Raw genomic sequence first — 18,146 nt, forward strand, 5'->3', positions numbered from 1 at the left:
CCCAACAATTGGGACAGAAGCATAACAACAAACATACTTACAGATGAATGGCCAAAATATGGGGCATTGTCATTTACATCTTTAACGTTAATGACAACTGTTCCCGTATTGCACAAACCAAAAGGCTGACCTGCCATATCTCGTACTTCAATTAGCAACAGGTGTTTGCCTATTATCTGAAAACAAACATAAAAAATGGTTACAGATAAAAAACTTTTACATTCATGCAATAGTCTGTCACTTTTATTGTAGAATTAAATGGTTTACTTCCCTCCCCTTCTTTCTAAAGATGTGTTAAACATGTAATTATTTTCTAGAATAAAAGAAACCACCAGCTTTATGAATAGAAAAAACAGTGAAAAAACACAAGTAAAATATTTTTCAGTGGCTAAGCAATACCAGAGCTTGGAAAGTTTTACAAGAAACTTATCAGTCATGTTGAATACCAGAGAAGGATCTCTATATAAATGTCCTACACCCACAATTGTTTCCTCTTCCCTATAACACACACACGTGGCAGCCAGGTCTTCCCCATCTTACACACACTTGTCTGCTGGGAAAAGCAGCAAGGAGTTCTACTTAGTCTGATACACTATTGTCTGGTGGCAGTGGGGAAGTTTCCTATATACTATGCTGTCTCTTCCTGGGTCTTCTGATGCTGAAGAGCTTCACTCAGTGGTTGCTGTTCTTTTCTCTCACCCTACTGGTGAAGGGGATTTCCACTGTCTTCTCCCACTACTCATGGATGGAGCAAAACAGTGTCTTTTAGTTCCATAATCTTGTGCTGACCTCTCTCATGCTACACCTTGAGTAAAAGAGTGGAAATGTTCCTGTGATAAGTCTTGATATGATAAGGCATGCTTGTCAGCAAGGTCTGACAACACATCCAGGTAAGATCATTGAGGGGAGGGGAAAAAAGCATTTACCTGGACAATAATTTGAGTCATAGCAGTAAGATGCCTAACACCACCTGAGAGAGAGTGGCTCTGGTAGATTAGGGCTCCCTAGATTTGCTGAGCTAAATTTGGTTTGTTAGGAAGAGGAGATAATTTTGCTTCATAAACTCTTCAAATTCATCTGTAGGAAATAAGTGATGGTACTCTCCCTCTCAAGATTCACTTTCCACGGCCATCACCCCAATATTTCTCATTCACAATACCCACAATCTTAACATTATTCTTTTTCTAAGGCTTTGTCTACACAGGGAAAGTTGATGAGCATGGCTATTTCACATATCCCTCTATATGGACATTGCAGCCTTCTTTAATATAGTCCACTCCTAAGCCCCACTGCTCTGCTTCTTCACTCTTTGTTGCTTGCCTAGGAACCCGCAGCTCCCTTTGCAAGTGGCACAGTCAAGTGATGCTGACAAGGTACATCAGAGAGTGTAGCAGCAAAGCAAAACTGACACTCCCACATTGGGTCAGGGCAGCAGAAAAAAGTTCAGACTCCATTTCATCTGTGTTTTCCCCAAGCTATGGAAGATTCTTGCTTCTAAATCATTAAAGACAATTTGAAACCATATATGGTGCCTCTCTAATCTACTTAAAATCTTGCATATTTTTCTATTAGCAGATATACACAAAGTTGTGAAGTGAAGCTAAACATAATGCTGTAGATAAAAAAGCTACCTCTCTATCCAGTTGTGATGTTAGTGTGGTAATTACACCTGATTCATGGTGAACAGAAAACATTTTGGGGAATGGCGGTTCTTCTGATACAATTCGATATCTCAGGGCAGTGTGCAAAGTATAAAGTTCATCTCTGTCTTCTGCAGTGACTTGTCCAACTACTGTACCTGTATATACACAACATTATCAATTTTAAATTCCCAAAATCCCCCAAGTAACAGTTTCAAACTAATTATTTGGTACTTATTTGTACATAAGATAGAAACACACAAATGTTGCTTCTTTACACGACGTGACAAGTTGGGGGAATCTGTGTACTACTTCTGATTGCGTGTGCACATGCGTGTCTGTGCATCTTTATCCAGCTACAGACTTCACTGTGAATGTGCTGCTTGTTTGCCTTCTCTTTTGTACTTTTACCTCCATGTTGGGCTGGAATTCCAAAGGGGTAGTGGGATGGACTAAAACAATAGAGAGACATTAAGTCTGGATGGTCCACTAATCAAATGGAAGCCCTCTAGACAATAGGCTAGTTCCTACCCAGGACAACTGCTTTAATCAAGTCTGTGGTCATCTGAGGCTGACCAGGGAGTCACCTATCAAAGGGAGAGGGGGGACAAAGGAGAAGAGACCAGAGACTGAATGCTCTGGATGAGAAGCCATGTGCAGGAAAGTGGAGGGGGAGGGAGAGGGCAGAGGAAGGATCCTAGATTCCCTAGAATATTCTGTCCAAAGCCAAAGCACTCACCAGAGTGGTAAGGAAATTGACGCAAGGAAAAATGCATACAAACGGTTTTTTTTGTTTTTTTTTTCCTTTTTACAATGGAACTCCAATTATCCAATCTAACTGGGACTGGGGTCAGATCAGAAAACCAAAAATCCAGATAAACTGGAGAACAGATGGTTGGGGCTTCTGCTGTCATCCTAGGGTGAACAGCACCAGCCCCAGCTGCTTGGGGCAGATGACAGCCCTGGGTGGCTCGTTTAATAAGGAGAACCAGATAACGGATGCTCAGTTAAATGGAGTTCTACTGTATTTTGTCTAGATCTGTGCATCTCCCAAGCTATATAAAAAGACTAATAATGTTTAGAAACCTGTGCAAAGGCTGTCAGTCTGTTTTGACTATCATATACCCCTGAAGCTGTAAACCAGAAGGTTCACACCTTTGGTGGAATTCTGGGAAACGGGCCTGAGTGACAGTTGAAAGAGACAGCACTAGTTTCAGGCCTAGGCAATTGGACTGAGAAGTCTCCACTGCCAAGAGAGGTATCAGACACAAAGGTCTATACCTGGGAGTGCATGCAGGGTGGTTCAAATCCCAGGATGATACCTAAGCTCTCCCCAGCACCAGCACAGTAGGGGCACATGAGATTCAATATTTGGATACCCTCCCAGCAGTCTGGCAAGCATCCAGTAGGGGGAGCTTGACCAGCTCTGTGACAAGTTTACTATAAAAACAAGACCAGAATATTATTGAAAACCTAGTAAATTTGTATTTTCTATTTCTGAGCATTTGCCTGATTATTTTTAAATCTCCATTTATGGCTGCCATCAGACAGATTAATAAAACACACAAAATAGGTAAATAGGGTCTTTACCAGAAGATCAGATTTCAGTGAATGATTTGTATAGGAACAGCCCAAACATAGCTACATTCCTGGAAAGCTTTAAACATATCCAAATTATTTCTTCCATGGAGTAACCTGATTTATCCATTTACTGAGGATTAAAATTCTGATACTCACAATAAGTAGCACTGTTCTCCACACATAGTCCCACTCATATTCAAAGGTCTAGACTGCAACCCCATAATCTGCCTGGTGTAAGAGTAGAGGAAGCTGCACTTCCTCGGAAACAGAGTGGAGAACAAAACATGACTCAGTGACAACTCCACCCCTTCTCCAGTATTATCCTGGACAGAGAGTAAATTAATTCATCCCCTTTTTTGTGTGAAGCAATTTACACCCCTACGCTGTGCTTCTGGCCAATAAGGAGAAGGAGAGGTGGCAGCAGAGCCAGGGTTCTTTCCATTCCTTGTCCATTTGCTTGAAGTCGACTGTAGCAGGCAATTAGTCTTAAATAATCTAACACAGTGAGATACTAAATTGTGAACACAGATGGCAGAATCTGACCCTTATTTTGCTGTTCAAGAAAACAGCAATTTATACACTAGTGCCTGGGCCAAATTCACCCCCAGAGTAACTTCCACTGAACTTATACTAACAGTGAATATTGCCCTTTGTCTTTGGCTCCAATCTCCTCCCACTGAAGGCAACCGAAGTGTTCCTATGGATTTTGGTGGGAGAAGGAACATGCCTTGCGGATGCACGGCCTTTATCTTACTTCTGAAAGAAAGAACACACCTAACAGTAATGAAGGGTAAAATTTTGCCCCTTCAAAAGGAGGACAGGTAAGAAATATCAATAGATCTTATGCTATAAGAGCAGCATAATGTAGAATGTATTTTGCTTTGTTTTTCAGGATGATAGAAGACAGCCCAAGGCAAAAAGGGGCCCTATATCTATTATTCTGGCAAATACTATCAGTATTTAATATATACCTATTGTACTCCTGTGTGCATTCATTCTATATTTAAGTATTTTGGTATATATGTTGCACTTCATTCTAGGTATTCAGCCCAGAAGTGACTTTAAAACCCACTTCTAAACCAGATATATAATGTGGACAAATAATACTTGGACTGACCACTCTTTTCATAGCTGCAATATGAAGGGAAAAAAATGCTATAAAGTTTACAACTCTTACTTTGCATGCTCAAAATGAATTGTGGGTGAAGAATGTGAATATTGTGTCTTTATATGTTGGCTAAACATTAGTCACAGTGAAGTCAATGTGAATATTCCCATGCTTAAAGTAAACCATGTTCCTAAGTGTTTGCAGGATCCAGGACTCAGATTTGTGGATCAAGTATAGCGATGTCAGTTCTGCATTTCTGCTTAAAATGATCATTCTCCCCTCCTCCCCCCACCCCCTCCAATGAATGGAATGGTCTCTATAAGAGTTTGAGATATCACAAAATGAATTTTTAATAAGAGACCAAAAGTTTACACTTGTAGCTTTCAAAGTAAACCTGCATTGTCAATTCCAAACATTGACCCTGTGATAGGAACAAAGGTGGTATTTCACAATTCTTTATTTGAGTTTAAATTATTATCTTTGTACATTATGGCTAAACTGCCCCCATTTTTATAAAATTCCTGCAGAGTTTTTAAGCTAAGGGCTGGGGGAAAGCTGAGTGTGCAGTGGAGCACATGATTCAGACAGATGTCTCTTGGGGAGGGATTTATTAAAGAGAATGATCTATATCCTGGTAAAGAAGGCAGGACAGAAGTTGATAAAATACAGGTAGAAGAGAAAAACAAACAAACAAAAAGTCCCATTCAATTACATCACATGAAGGCAGACAACTGAATACTGACAAATTTTATAAGAGCTTGTACACAAATGCTAGAAGTCTAAATACTAAGATAAGTGAACTTGAGTGTCTGGTATTAAGTGAGGATATTGATATAATTATGTACCATAGAATCTCCATGGATAGAAATTCCATGCCTGAATAAGATAACTCTAGCAGTAGGACTATACTACCACCCATGTGACCAGAATGGTGACAATGACTGAAGTGCTCAGGGACATTAGAGAGGCTAAGAAAAAAACACCTTCAATAATAATGGAGGTTTAAACTACCCTTATTATTGACTGAGTACATGCCACCTCAAGACAGGATGCAGAGATGAAGTTTCTAGACACCATTTTGCTTCTTGGAAGAGCTAGCCCTGGGACCCACAAGAAGAGAGGCAACTCTTGATTTAGTCCTAAGTGGTGCACAGGATCTGGTCCAAGAAGTGAATATCATTGAACCGCTAAGTAATAGCGACCATAATATAATTAAATTTAATATCCTCGTAGGCCAGAAAATACCAAAGAAACCCACCACAGTAACTTTCAACTTCAAAAAGTGGAGCTACACAAAAATGAGGAAGCTAGTTAAGCAGAAATTAAAAGGAACAATCACAAGAGTGGCTCAAACCACCACAACAGAGGCTCAAACTAAAGGTGTACTACAAATAAAGAACAAAACTCTAAGAGGACCAAAAATATGCCACCAGGGCTAAACAGAGTAAGAGAAGCAGTTACAGACAACAACAAAAAAGACATCCTTTAAAAATTGGAAGTTAAATCCTACTGAGGAAAATAGAAAAGGCTATAAACTTTGGCAAGTCAAGTGTAAGAGGTATGCAAAAAAACAAAAAAAAAACAAAAACCCAAACACTTCAACAACAGCAAAAACATTCAAGTACATCAGAAGCAGGAAGCCTGCCAACCAATCAATGGTGCCACTAGATGATTGAGGCGCTAAAGATGCACTCTAGAAAGACAAGGCCATTGCAGAGAATTCATTCCATTGGTCTTCACTGCAAAGATGAGCTATTCTTTTTAAGTAACAAATATGAGAAGCTGTCCCACATTGAGGTGTCAAAAGAGAAGATTTTGGAACAAATTAATTAAATAATAAGAAGTCACCAGGACAAATGATATTCACCCAAGACTTCTGAAGGAACTCAAATATGAAATTGCAAAACTACTAACTGTGATATATAACTTATCACTTAAATCAGTCTCTATACTAGATGACTGGAAAGGTAGCTAAATGTAACACCAATTTTAAAAAAGCTCCAGAGGTGATCCTGGCAATTACAGGCCTATAAGCCTAACTTCAGTAGCAGGCACATTGCTCTTTGCTATAGTTTAAACCAATTACTAGACACAGATGAACACAATTTGCTGGGCAAGAGTCAATAAGGCTTTTGTAAAGGGAAATCATGCCTCACCAATCTATTAGAGTTCTTTGAGCGGAGTCAAACAAATATGGACAAGGGTGATCCAGTGGGTATAGCGTACTTGGACTTTCAGAAACCCTCTAACAAAGTCCCTCACCACAGGCTCTTAAGCAAATTAAGCAGTCATGGGATTAGAGGGAAGGTCCTCTCCTGGACCAGTAACTGGTTAAAGACAAGAAACAAAGGGTAGGAATAAATGGCCAGTTTTGAGAGTGAAGACAGATAAACAGTTGGTTTTCCCAAGGATCTGTACTGGAACCAGTGATGTTCAACATAGATAATTCTCTGGGGAAAAAAGGGTAAACAGCGAGGTAGCAAAGTTTGCAGCTGATACAAAACTATTCAAGAGAGCTGTCAGCTTTGGACTTAATTGTTATAAAGGGATCTCACAAAACTGGGTGCCTGGGCAACAAAACGACAGATAAAATTCTATGTTGAACTGCGCAAAGTAATGTGCATTGGAAAGCATTCCACCTAATACACACAAAACAATGGGTCTAAATTCTCTTTCTTGAGTGGTAAAAGTTATCTTGCAGTCATCATAGATAGCTCTCTAAAAACATCTGCTCAATGTGCAGCAGTCGTTAAAAGAGCTATTAGGAAAGGGATTGATCATAAGACAGAAAATATCATAATGCCATTGTCCATGATACATCCATAACTTGAATACTTTGTGCTGGTGCCCCATCTCAAAACAAACAAACAAACAAAAATTGGAAAACATACAGAGAACGGCAACAAAAAGGATTAGGGGCATGGAACAGCTTCCATATGAGAAGAAGACTGGGACTGTTCACACAATGCACAGTCCACCTGTGGAACTTGTTGTCAGGGCATTTTGTGAAAGCCAGAAGTATAACTGGGTTCAAAAAAAGAATTAGACAAATTTATGGAAGATAGGTCCAAAGGGCAGCTGATCTGAGTGTGCATGTAATTTGTCCATGTGTATATGCATGCCAGACAGTTAGCCATATACAGGTGTGGATATTGCACGCAAATTGAAGCATGTGCAAATTTGAAATAAATTGGAAGTGCTTTGGAAATGTAGCCTTCAATATAAAAATATTGATTAGTTATTCCTACTGAAAAACTGATCAAATATGAGAATTATACACACTCATCATTGTGGTATGTCATTGTTGGAAGTTAATAGCATTTCAGATATTTATTGGTCAAAAATCACAGTGCTTTTAAAAAAAAATCATAAAATTATGCTTACCAGGTTTGCAATGTTCAGGAGCAACAAACGTAAAAAGGTCCTGTGTAAAGCTTGGGGCGTTATCATTATCATCCTCTATTCTGATTGTATGTGGCAGTGGAATCTCTGGTGAATATCCATCTGCAGTGGTTGCAAAGAAAATTATCTATAAAAGAGAAAAAAACCTTAGTTGTTTACTGTTCTACAGCAGGGTGAAATATTCCTTTTCAGCCCAGTGGATAACAGGATCTACAGAATAATTTCTGCTAAGCACAATGTCAAATATACCCTTTTCATAAGCAGACAAAACATAATAGAAGTAAATGGCTTATGTCGTCAATAGATATTTTGCAGCTATTTGCATATACTAATCTTTCCTTGTTGACCATGGAAGACAGAACTGAGCTCTTTCTAGCCACTGGTGCATGGGTTTCTTTTCCTTTTGTTATTAACGGTTTCTGCTTCAGGATAACATGCTAGACCCAATTTCAGTAACAAATTTGTCTTCAGTCAGATGCAAGAGGAGATGATTGATGTTACAGGCTGGCTGGTAGAAGTAATGCATTTAACTGCTTCCCAGCCCCCATGACAACTATTTGCATTATTTTCCACAGTTACATGTGAAAGATTTCCATCCTGGGATCTGAATACACTGAATAAGAACTTACATTTGATCCATTATCAGTCACAAAGAGACCATCCTTAACCAACCCATCTTGTATCCAAGTCTCACACTCAGTGGTGCTCACTTAAGCAGAGTGCAGCTTTCAGCAAAAGTGGAAACAGAGGAGTCAGCAACCAGTGCAATACCAACAATTTTGTGGGGGGTGGGGTGGACTATGCAGACTATATAGATGCAAAAACAACAAGCTACAGAATGATTGCTTCAGTTTAACTGAAAAGTCCATTCCCTCTGCCTTTGGGGGTAGTGGCAGCACTTTTTGTAGATTTCTCACACTTAATGTTATTTCTATATTCTCCTTGGTGGGCAATCTAAAGCTGCCTTGTCTGACACTTTCCTCCTCACTGTTCAAGTCAGAGGCACTAGGCAGTTCTACAAATTCCCGTGGCAGAGAGACATTAAACTTCTTAATTCCATAACTTTATCTTCTGGCATACCTCCTTCCTCAGCCTACAAAGAAACACTGGCTGACGTTAGCATGCCACACTTGCGGTGTGCCACACTTCAGTGTTGCCAAAAACAGCAAAGCCAACTCTTTGTATAGTTTTGCTTGTTTCTACCTGAGACAACAGTCAGGCAAGTAAAAACAACATGTTTGCAGTACTGTATAGACAAACGGTGTTCAAACATAGCAAGACACTCTGATACTCTTCTAATTATGTGTGTTTGAGGTGCAGAAAGTGTAGAAGCAACAGCAGTTGACATAATTGACTCTGTGTTTCTTATTTGCTTTCTTTTCAATTAAGGTATAAGCCTGGCTAACCAACTGCCTAAGAGAAAGGAGGAAGCATATTCACCAAGAAATAAGCCAGAGGGAAGCAGAATGAACAAACCAACCTAATGTGCAGTGGAATTATTAGACTGTCTTATTTTTACTATTTCCCTACTGTGTAGGAAAACAATGGAATATTAATGTTCCCAAACGTCCATTGGAAGCAGAGCTATCCACTTCTGCCACCTCCTTACACCTCTCAGCCAGCAGAGAGAGCAGTTTACCCATTTAATGAACATTAAAATTGAACAGAACAAGCAAATACTGAGGAACTAATAAAGCTATCTTGATTATCTTTTTGTCTCATTTTAACTTTACGTGGATTTTTTCCAATTCTTCCACCAGAAAAGAAGTCTTGTAAAACTAGATCTTCCTTCACTCCCACCACCTATTTCTGCCCGAGCACAGATGCATTTTCCTCCCATTCCTGTTAGAACACACCAGTGAAGTACTTCAGCAACAGAATGAAAGTACTAATACATTTAATTGCGTATACAATTTAGGCCCTTACCTTAAATTCTGGATATTGTTCACGGTCTACTGGGCCAGTAGCAAAAACATTCCCAGTTTCTCTCTCTACATAAAACAAATTCTTTGGATCTCTATCAATTCCAGGACCAGTTGCAGAGTAATAAATGGTGTAGTTTTGGGCTGTGTCAGACTGGACCTATAAAGAGTAATTTGTTAAACACAGACAAAATAATTCATCATCATTAAACACCTTTCTATTTCTGTGTTTTCTGAATTAATGTAAGTGTGGGATAGAAAACAGAGTCACACTTCAGAAAGGATGTATAAAATCCAAGTCTTAGGTTCAGGTACTACAGCAGCTCAAACTTTTACACAGAACAGGAAAATAGTCTGCTCTGTGCCAATCTTAACTACCCTTATAGTAAATGCACTTGTGAGAAAGATTGCTAATCCTTCACAAATACCACTGGAAGAAAATCTTGCTTGGAGTAGACCGCATGGGGAAGGGAAGATGTGAGTAAAATATATTTAGTCTCAGCATCATTATAGACAGAGCTGCCAGGTGTAGTTAAGGTTGCCTAATGCTTTTCATTAGAAACCCCTATTTTCAATCACTCTAACCATTCTGGTTAACATTTTCTATGTCTGAGATTGACTTTTTAGGCAAAACTGGTTCAGCAATTTATGACTGGAAGTGGTTTGTTGGTTTTTTTGCCACTGTTAGTTCTTACTACAAAGTTTCTTCAAAGAAAGAAGCTTCTAGATTTCTTGAGAGCAGGGACTTGATAGTTGGCAAGGGGATACCACTGAGGTCAGTAAGATGCCTTTTTTCTTGTCCTCAAAAATCCACCCAGATTTCACCCCATTATAAGCCTCTAAATAGTAGCATTTATACACAAGTAGAACTTTTTAAAAGGAATGCTGCTAAAAACTCCAGAAGTGCAATAAGCGTGCTCCAGACCCACAGATCTCCATGGCTACTGCAACGAACATGTTTCCAGGCCCCACCCAGTCTCCTACATAGTAGGCAGAGCGCTAGTGCTCCAGACAGAACATAAATACAGCAGCAGCATCTCTCCTCTTTCGCCTTGGCGAAGAAGTGCTGGGCAAGGCCGATGTTAATAACTTTGCACAGTTCACAGCCTTTATTACTGAGCGAAACCTCACACTCCTACTTTACTAGGCATGCAAGAAGCACTCGGTCCTTTACAGACTGGTAACTGCCTGTGCATCCTTAATTTGGCCCCTTTATATATATGCATGCTACAGTCTTCAGTGACATGATCATATTATTTGTTCTGAAAAGCAGTTACTATCGATTCACCGCTGCTCTTCTAAAACAATAATTTAGTTGGTTTTCTTCACTTTTTTGCTAAGCTGCCATCTGAATCCAAAGGCAGTGGCTTACAGTATTTTGTACTGGTCAGATAGGAAAGTAACTCACATTATAAAAATAGCTGGTGTATAAAATGTACCTGTTGAATTTGCATTGGAAAAGGTCCAAGAGAGTTCTCCATCATAGAGGATGGGATAGGAGCCCACCTTCTTTTGGTTCGCCGGAGCACTGTATCTCTAGCATGTCTTGTCTTATGTGTCTGGATTTAGAAGGCCAAAAGAAATCATTAAATAAAGATCACCCATAAATTGTTAAAGTTTACATTCTTGTTTGCTTCCCCTCATTTTCCCCTTCACAGATTTTTCAGAACTCCCTCCAAATCTTAAGGACCAGTTTTTGCTCTTTTACATTTTTTCACTATTCCACTTAATCCTAGTGTCTTGAGAATTCTTTAGCCCTGTGCAATACTCATTATTTTAATACTTCCTATCAATATACAGTGCTCATGAAGTTTTAAAATTGCTTAAAATTTGCTTTTCTAAATCTTAATGCCCTGGAAAAGGTCATAATTTCCAGCCTTTGCCATGTCAAGGAGTCCTGAAAATTTAAAACCTATGCACTTATTAGATATTGCTAAATTAAAAGTACACAATACAATAGCTATGCCTGATCATTTTAAGAGTTAAACAACTTTTACACAATGAGAAACCAGGTGATAAAAAGTCAGTTTCTAAAAATTAAAATGTCTGAAGCAATTGTGAGCCTACCTTTTTTTGATGAACTAACAAATTGACATGTATCTTCTTTTCTTCATGTCTTTGAATGTCCTTGAGTAATATGGTAAAAGTCTTTTCTTCAGAAGGTAAAGAAATGATATTTGTTGTATACACAGAACCATCTTCTAGAATTCTAAAGTCAGGATCACTTGAACTGATATGTTCTGCGGACTTAAGGCACTCTTTCAGATTTACTGCAAGAAAGAAATTTCAAAGATTCTCTCAAGTCACAAAAAGACAAATGTTTTCAAACTTACATGCCTAAAGTTTGGTTTATATTTATAAAGCACATATTTATATTTATAAGCACATTAAGCCATTTGCCAAAGGATATTTGGCCATAGTGAGTACTTCACAAATACACTATCGGGGGGCGGGGGGAATGGTTTAATTGTGGTGACTAATGTTTCCCGAAGTCATATAATTCTTCTTGTGTATTTTTTGCCCCGCAAAGTGCTTACCTTTCCTAAAATAGTGCCATCACCCATGTACATAAATAATTCTGCTACAAGACGGTGGGTGAAATCTTTTCTCCATTGAAGACATTGGCAAGATTCCAACACATGTCAATGGGATCAGGATTTTTTCCAGTATGGGCAGACAAACTTATTCATAAAAACAGATTACATCTCAGTGTTTCCTAAGTATAACCACTGAGGGGATAATTTGACAGTGTTCCTTTCTCTTCTTAAAAACAGCCTGCCTTACTATTGAATGTTCAGACATTATTACCGAGCATTTCAGCAAATAATACCCCTTATTGGTCAGCATTCAAGACACCATGGAATTTTCCTTCGTTTGCTAATGGCACTGCTTTCCCATAAGTGAGCACTTGAATATGAATTCTGCCTCTGCGACAAGGTAAGTCAGTGCTATTCCTAGTACTGAACAGCTCTGTGTATTGTTATATCCTGTAGGATAATAAAATCATACAGAACTTAGCAATTGTGGGGGAAAATCCTTGCTTATTTTACTATTGTGCTATGAGGCACCAGTTGTATTACAACAAAAACAGCACCCTTTCTCAATAAAATGTTAAGAAACAACATTCAGGCTACAATGGCATGGATAAATGTTTGCAGACAAACAGATGCATTGTATAAAATTCTTCCGTTTAGTAGTCTTTTATGGTTAAAACTTTTTGATATATTCTTCCTGAATAAAGTTAAATTAAATGAATTACTTTCATATTCGTTCAAGTTAAAATAAGATACATACCCACCTCCCTCATACAAAATACACAATGATCAGTTGCACAGATTTTCATTATAAACAACTGACATTAAGGTTAGCTTCTCCATTGCATGTCCTTTTTATTCACCCTCATTTTAAGGGTAGTCTTGATTAATGAACACTCAACAGACTGTGATGGGATAAAAATCTACTGTTCATTCAGTAGAGACTAGGGTCACTGCTCTGGATCATACTCCAAAACTGTGCCAATACTGGTATAAGACAGCCTCAGATTCAGCTCTCAGAGGATCTCCATTGTGTAGGAAGATCCTCAGGTGGCACAGAGCCTCTGTAGCAACTCCTACATCACACCCTTCCCAGAGCCTGCCACAGGAGACTAATCTGGAAAAAGAGGGTGTTGTCTGGGCTTCCCTAATCCCTGTCAAATTGCTTAAACTTGGGCTTCTCAACCCAGTACAGAACAGCCCGAGGATTAAGGAACTTTTCTCCTGAATATTGCACTCAATACTTCACAACCACAGCTGAGGATTTGGCCATAAGTGATTTCATGTGTTCATACGTCAATGACACAGGAAAATCTGGTGGTGGTGGTTTTTTTAAAACAATCCAAGTTAAATACTATGGGGCTCTACCAAATTCACGGTCCATTTTGGTCAATTTCACGGTCGCAGGATTTTAAAAATCATAAATTTTCATGATTTCACCTATTGAAATCTGATACTTCATGGTGTTGTAATTGTAGAGGTCCTGACCCAAAAAGGAGTGTGGGGGGAGGAAGCGGAGCTCAAGGTTATTGTAGGGGGTGGGGGTTGCAGTACTGCTACTTTTACTTCTGCACTGCTGCTGGCGGCAGCGCTGCCTGCAGAGCTGGGCAGCTGGAGAGCGGTGGCTGCTGGTCAGGAGCCCTGCTCCGAAGGCAGAGCCACCGCCAGTAGGAGTGCAGAAGAAAGGATGGCATGGTATGGTATGGTATTGTAACCCTTACCTCTTCACTGCGACCTGCAGAGCTGGGCCCTTGGTCAGCAGCCGCCTCTCTCCGGCTGCTCAGCTCTGAGGACAGCGCAGAAGTAAGGGAGGCAATACTATGATCCCCCTGCAACTTCCTTTTAGGTCAGGACCCCCAATTTGAGAAACACTGGTCTCCTCCATGAAATCTGTACAGTATAGGGTAAAAGCACACAAAAGATCAAATTTCACAGTCTGACACATGTTTTTCATGGCTGTAAATTTGGTAGGGCCCTAACTATAGAAAATATATTCCTTCTATGTAACTGTGAGCATTTAGCACTTGCGAGGATTATACCACATATTTAGATTTTTTTTAAGATACATATCTTTAGGCATTCAAGTTAGAAAAATGTTTGCAAAACTTCTGCCTTGAATCCAAAAAAAAAAAAAAATCTGCTAGTAATTTGTTATAAAAAGAATAAAATGTGCATACGCTGCTGGTGAGCAACATTAAAATGTATAACGAAACACAGCAAATCCTTCAGTAAAAGGCTAATCCAATATGCAGTTGAATTTAACTAACTGGGTGTTGTCCCAACTGCAATAAATTGTATTACAAAATAAATCAGTATCTCCCCTTCACTGTAAAAGCAGCTACAGAAATGCTGAAATGATGATGTAGAGTTTTGAAGGACCTCTTGAAGCTTCTCACCTCTGCCAACTAATGTTTCAGCCTCTAATTTAGAAGGAACATTAAAAGTGACTTTCTTGCAAGCTTCACACAACAAACTCAATACCTGAAAAGGAAAGAAAACAAAAAAGAATAATCACCCTTGTTGTGAAAGTATTTTTAAACATTGTTTGAAATCATGGTATAAAAAGTATACAGTAGCTAGATTTTTAGTCATGTTAAAGAACACCAACAGGTAGAGTTGAAACATGTATTACATATTTTGGTGACTGATTTCAAGTTACAGGAGTACTACTGAGACATACAGGGAGGTTTTTTGTTTTGTTTTTTAAACAGTCCAGCTTAACAACCTAGAAAGTATCATTTACAAATGACAGGAAAGCACTGTGGCATAATGTATAGGGATAAAACTCAGAAGATGCAGGGTCTGTTCTTGACTCTCACCATGATTTGTGTGACTTCAGCAAAGACATTTAACCTGTGATTGAAATGCTGGTCCCACTGACATCAATGGCAGAACTCCTATTGACTTCAGCAGAGTCAGGATTACACTCAGCCTCCCACTTAACCACATTTTGAAGTTGGAAAATAAAAATGTATCTTCCCTTAAAGAGCACTTTGGACTCCATGGATGAAGTGTACTAAGAATTAAGACTCAGCAAGTCATGAAGTTTATTTCTATAGGGTTGCATTGATTTGTAATGCTTAAAGGAATAAATATTTTATTAATGTCATATAATACTTGGCATGTACATATCAATTTGAATCTTCAAAAGTACTTTACTAAAACTACTTAAGCCCCAGATCCTTCAGTTGCATCTGATTTAAATAAGGCTCCAAATATGTGCTGAGGTCTGTCAACTTACATATATTGCATTACAGAATTGGGGCTTCAAACTTCAAAATGCCCAACTGCAGCTGATAAATAATAACCACATTTTATAAAATGAAATGGAGGCATAGTGGCTCCTTATTCCAAGTTTAAAAATCAAGCAGTCTTTGAAATTCTAGCCAATCACGATTTTAAAACGGATTAATTCTGAAACACTCTGGATAACCACAGCATTTAAGATAATTAAAATATTGTATATGCATCAGTAAAAGCTGCTTTTCCTATTTAAATTATTTCTGTTGTTCACATCCTTTCATGAATCTCAACCATGTAACTGAAATCACTATTCATTTCCCAGCTAACATTTGGGCTACTCATAAAAGTAATTAATCCTTACAAAACTTCCCTCTCTCTCCTGGGGGGGGTGGGGTGGGGAAGCAACTCTTTGTTTGTTTGTTTTTTAAATTAAAAATAACACACAATATAACCAGACATAGTTAAGGAGTTTTTCTAGGCCAATGAAATGTTATTTCAAAACATTAATCAATGAGTTTAGTCTTATGCTAATATGAAGAGTTATGGAAGTACTATATACGAGAAAGCTAAGAATAGACCTGTTGGTAAATATAAGTGTTCAATATGCTCTGAATGTACATATGACACAGGTGCCTATACTTGAATTATATAAGGAGTATTTGTTATGTTGAGTTTTGTTTGTTTATTGGGGGGTGCAAGAGAAGGCAGGGGAATTTTGTTTTCTTTAATTGGATTGGTGAGTAAAGTACAATTAGCATGGCTTTTCTCACTCCATTCATCGAAACTACAGTAAGGGTAACTAAATGGATTGTGTCTGAGCAGGTAAGCTTTTGTGAGACGTTTCCAAGACTGAGTTCATTATATATAAAAATAATCAATTTTGCCTGGCAATAGTATTGAAAATTTACTTACACAGGGACAATCCACTCACGTATTCTTTACTCTGATTATGATAATGGGGGGGTGGTCAAGCTGTTACTTTACTCACTCATTAAAAAGAGCTGTTTTCCTGAAGGCAAATAGAATTGGTCAGGGCTGATAATTATATATGGGTAAAAATAGATTTGTTACCCTGCATTGAAATGGGCCAAAAGCTGTTCACCCTCCAATGCATGGACCCGCTGAAGGAAATAAGAGTACTTGTGTGAGCACGGTGAGCAGGATTTGGCTTCAGATGAATAACTGAATTTGACTTTTATAAATATAACAAAGACTCTTTCCTTTTCATACCTATTTATTGATGAATAATAAATATCTTTATTAACGATAATCCTTTACTGCTGTAATAACCTGTAGAACAACAGAATATTAGGGTTGGAAGAGACCTCAGGAGGTCATTTAGTCCAATCACCTACTCAAAGTATGTCTAGTCTGAGAGCCCCCTAATCAAGAAACACCACTTAACAACAAAAAAAAACCACACAAAACAAAAAACTACAAGCACCATTTTGGGCAATTGGGCTAAACAGATCTATCGATGTAGATGACAAAGCACCAAAGTCAATTTAATTTTTCTGACTCATCTAGTCTTCCTTTTCTGAAGTTCAAGTAAATAAGGATTTCCTACCAGAAAAGCACATATCCTCTTCACCATACAACATGATATTCCTTCCAGGACATAAAATAAAGTGCCCGAAGGCACTATTGTAACAGTTAATGTAAAAGGGGCCAAGGTTACTAAGCCCTACCAAAATATAAATAACTAGTTTTTAAAAAGTGAGAGCGAGAGAGAGAGAGAGAAGAGCCAGGAATGAACTCCAACAAGCCTTCCCTGACAACTAGGACCCAAAAAGGTTTAAATGAATTCAGGAAAGTGTTTTTAGGGGGAGGGGCGGGGTTGTTAAGAGGGGGAAGTTGTTTTTTCTGAATCTAGACTTTGCATCTAAAGCAAAGTTTCACTTTTTTTTAGTGCAACTTATTCAATAACCAGCAGGCGCGCACTCTCGGTTAACCTTTCACTGCCGCTCACTACCTTTGGTTTCTTCCAAAGAGAAAAACGAGGCAGCTCCGACTGATGCAGACAAACCAAATCACCGCATCTCTGGGGGAAACCTACCCCAGACACACACAAGTACAACCGCCCGAGCCCGGGGCGGAACACCACCTTTCCCCGCGCCGCTGCTTGCGGTCTCTCCCAAACCGCGCGGGGCAGGACTGCGGACCGTACCCTGCGCGGGTGGCCCCGAGCTCTTCCCAGCGGGGAGCCGCCCGCAGAGCGCCGCGGGCAGGGAAGAGGCGCTGCGCTGCGCTGCGCTGCTCGGCCCGGCCACACTCACCACGAGGCCGAAGAGGAGCTGCAGCCAGGCGGTTCTGCAGAGCGAGCCCCCGTGGCGGGTTGCGGCGGGGACCATGGCGAGCGGCTGGGGGCGGCGGAGGCTGCTGGCTGAGCGCGGCCGCGGAGGAGCAGGGGACGAGGCTGCTGCTGCCGCCGGTGCGGTGGCGAGCGGGAAGGCGGCGGCGAGAGGCGGTGGCTACTTTCCTTTCCCTCTTTCTCTTGGGGCGGGCGGGGCGCAGCGGCAGACGCGCCGTGCGGCTCCTCGCAGGGACTTGAAATGTTTGCTCTGCTCCTCGCCTGGGCCAGGCAACTCCCTTCTCGGCCAGCCCCCTCCTCCGCCGGCCAGGTCGGGCCGGGCGCCGCTTCCCCTCCTCCGCCCACTGCCCGGCCCCAGCGCTGGGCGTAGCGGCGCACGGAGAGGGAGGCGCCAGGCGCACCTGA

The 18,146-nt window shown here is 39.9% G+C and overlaps 1 protein-coding gene across 2 annotated transcripts in view; it reads right to left on the reverse strand.

Moving 5' to 3' along the window:
• The window catches only part of LOC127045648 (desmocollin-2-like), a 39,820-nt gene extending 21,968 nt beyond the window's left edge, over positions 1–17,852 (reverse strand). For both annotated transcript variants that reach the window (XM_050941948.1, XM_050941949.1), the window contains exons 1-8: positions 17,707–17,852; positions 14,584–14,668; positions 11,721–11,923; positions 11,093–11,212; positions 9,658–9,813; positions 7,714–7,858; positions 1,632–1,798; positions 42–176 (exon numbers count right to left, since the gene is read on the reverse strand). In XM_050941948.1, coding sequence (XP_050797905.1) covers positions 42–176; positions 1,632–1,798; positions 7,714–7,858; positions 9,658–9,813; positions 11,093–11,212; positions 11,721–11,923; positions 14,584–14,668; positions 17,707–17,781 — 1,086 coding nt within the window. In that variant the 5' untranslated portion in view covers positions 17,782–17,852. The remainder of the gene's footprint in view (positions 1–41; positions 177–1,631; positions 1,799–7,713; positions 7,859–9,657; positions 9,814–11,092; positions 11,213–11,720; positions 11,924–14,583; positions 14,669–17,706) is intronic.
• Positions 17,853–18,146: the final 294 nt, after the last annotated feature.

This window comes from Gopherus flavomarginatus, chromosome 2 (genome assembly GCF_025201925.1).
Source record: "Gopherus flavomarginatus isolate rGopFla2 chromosome 2, rGopFla2.mat.asm, whole genome shotgun sequence".
NCBI lineage: Eukaryota > Metazoa > Chordata > Testudines > Testudinidae > Gopherus > Gopherus flavomarginatus.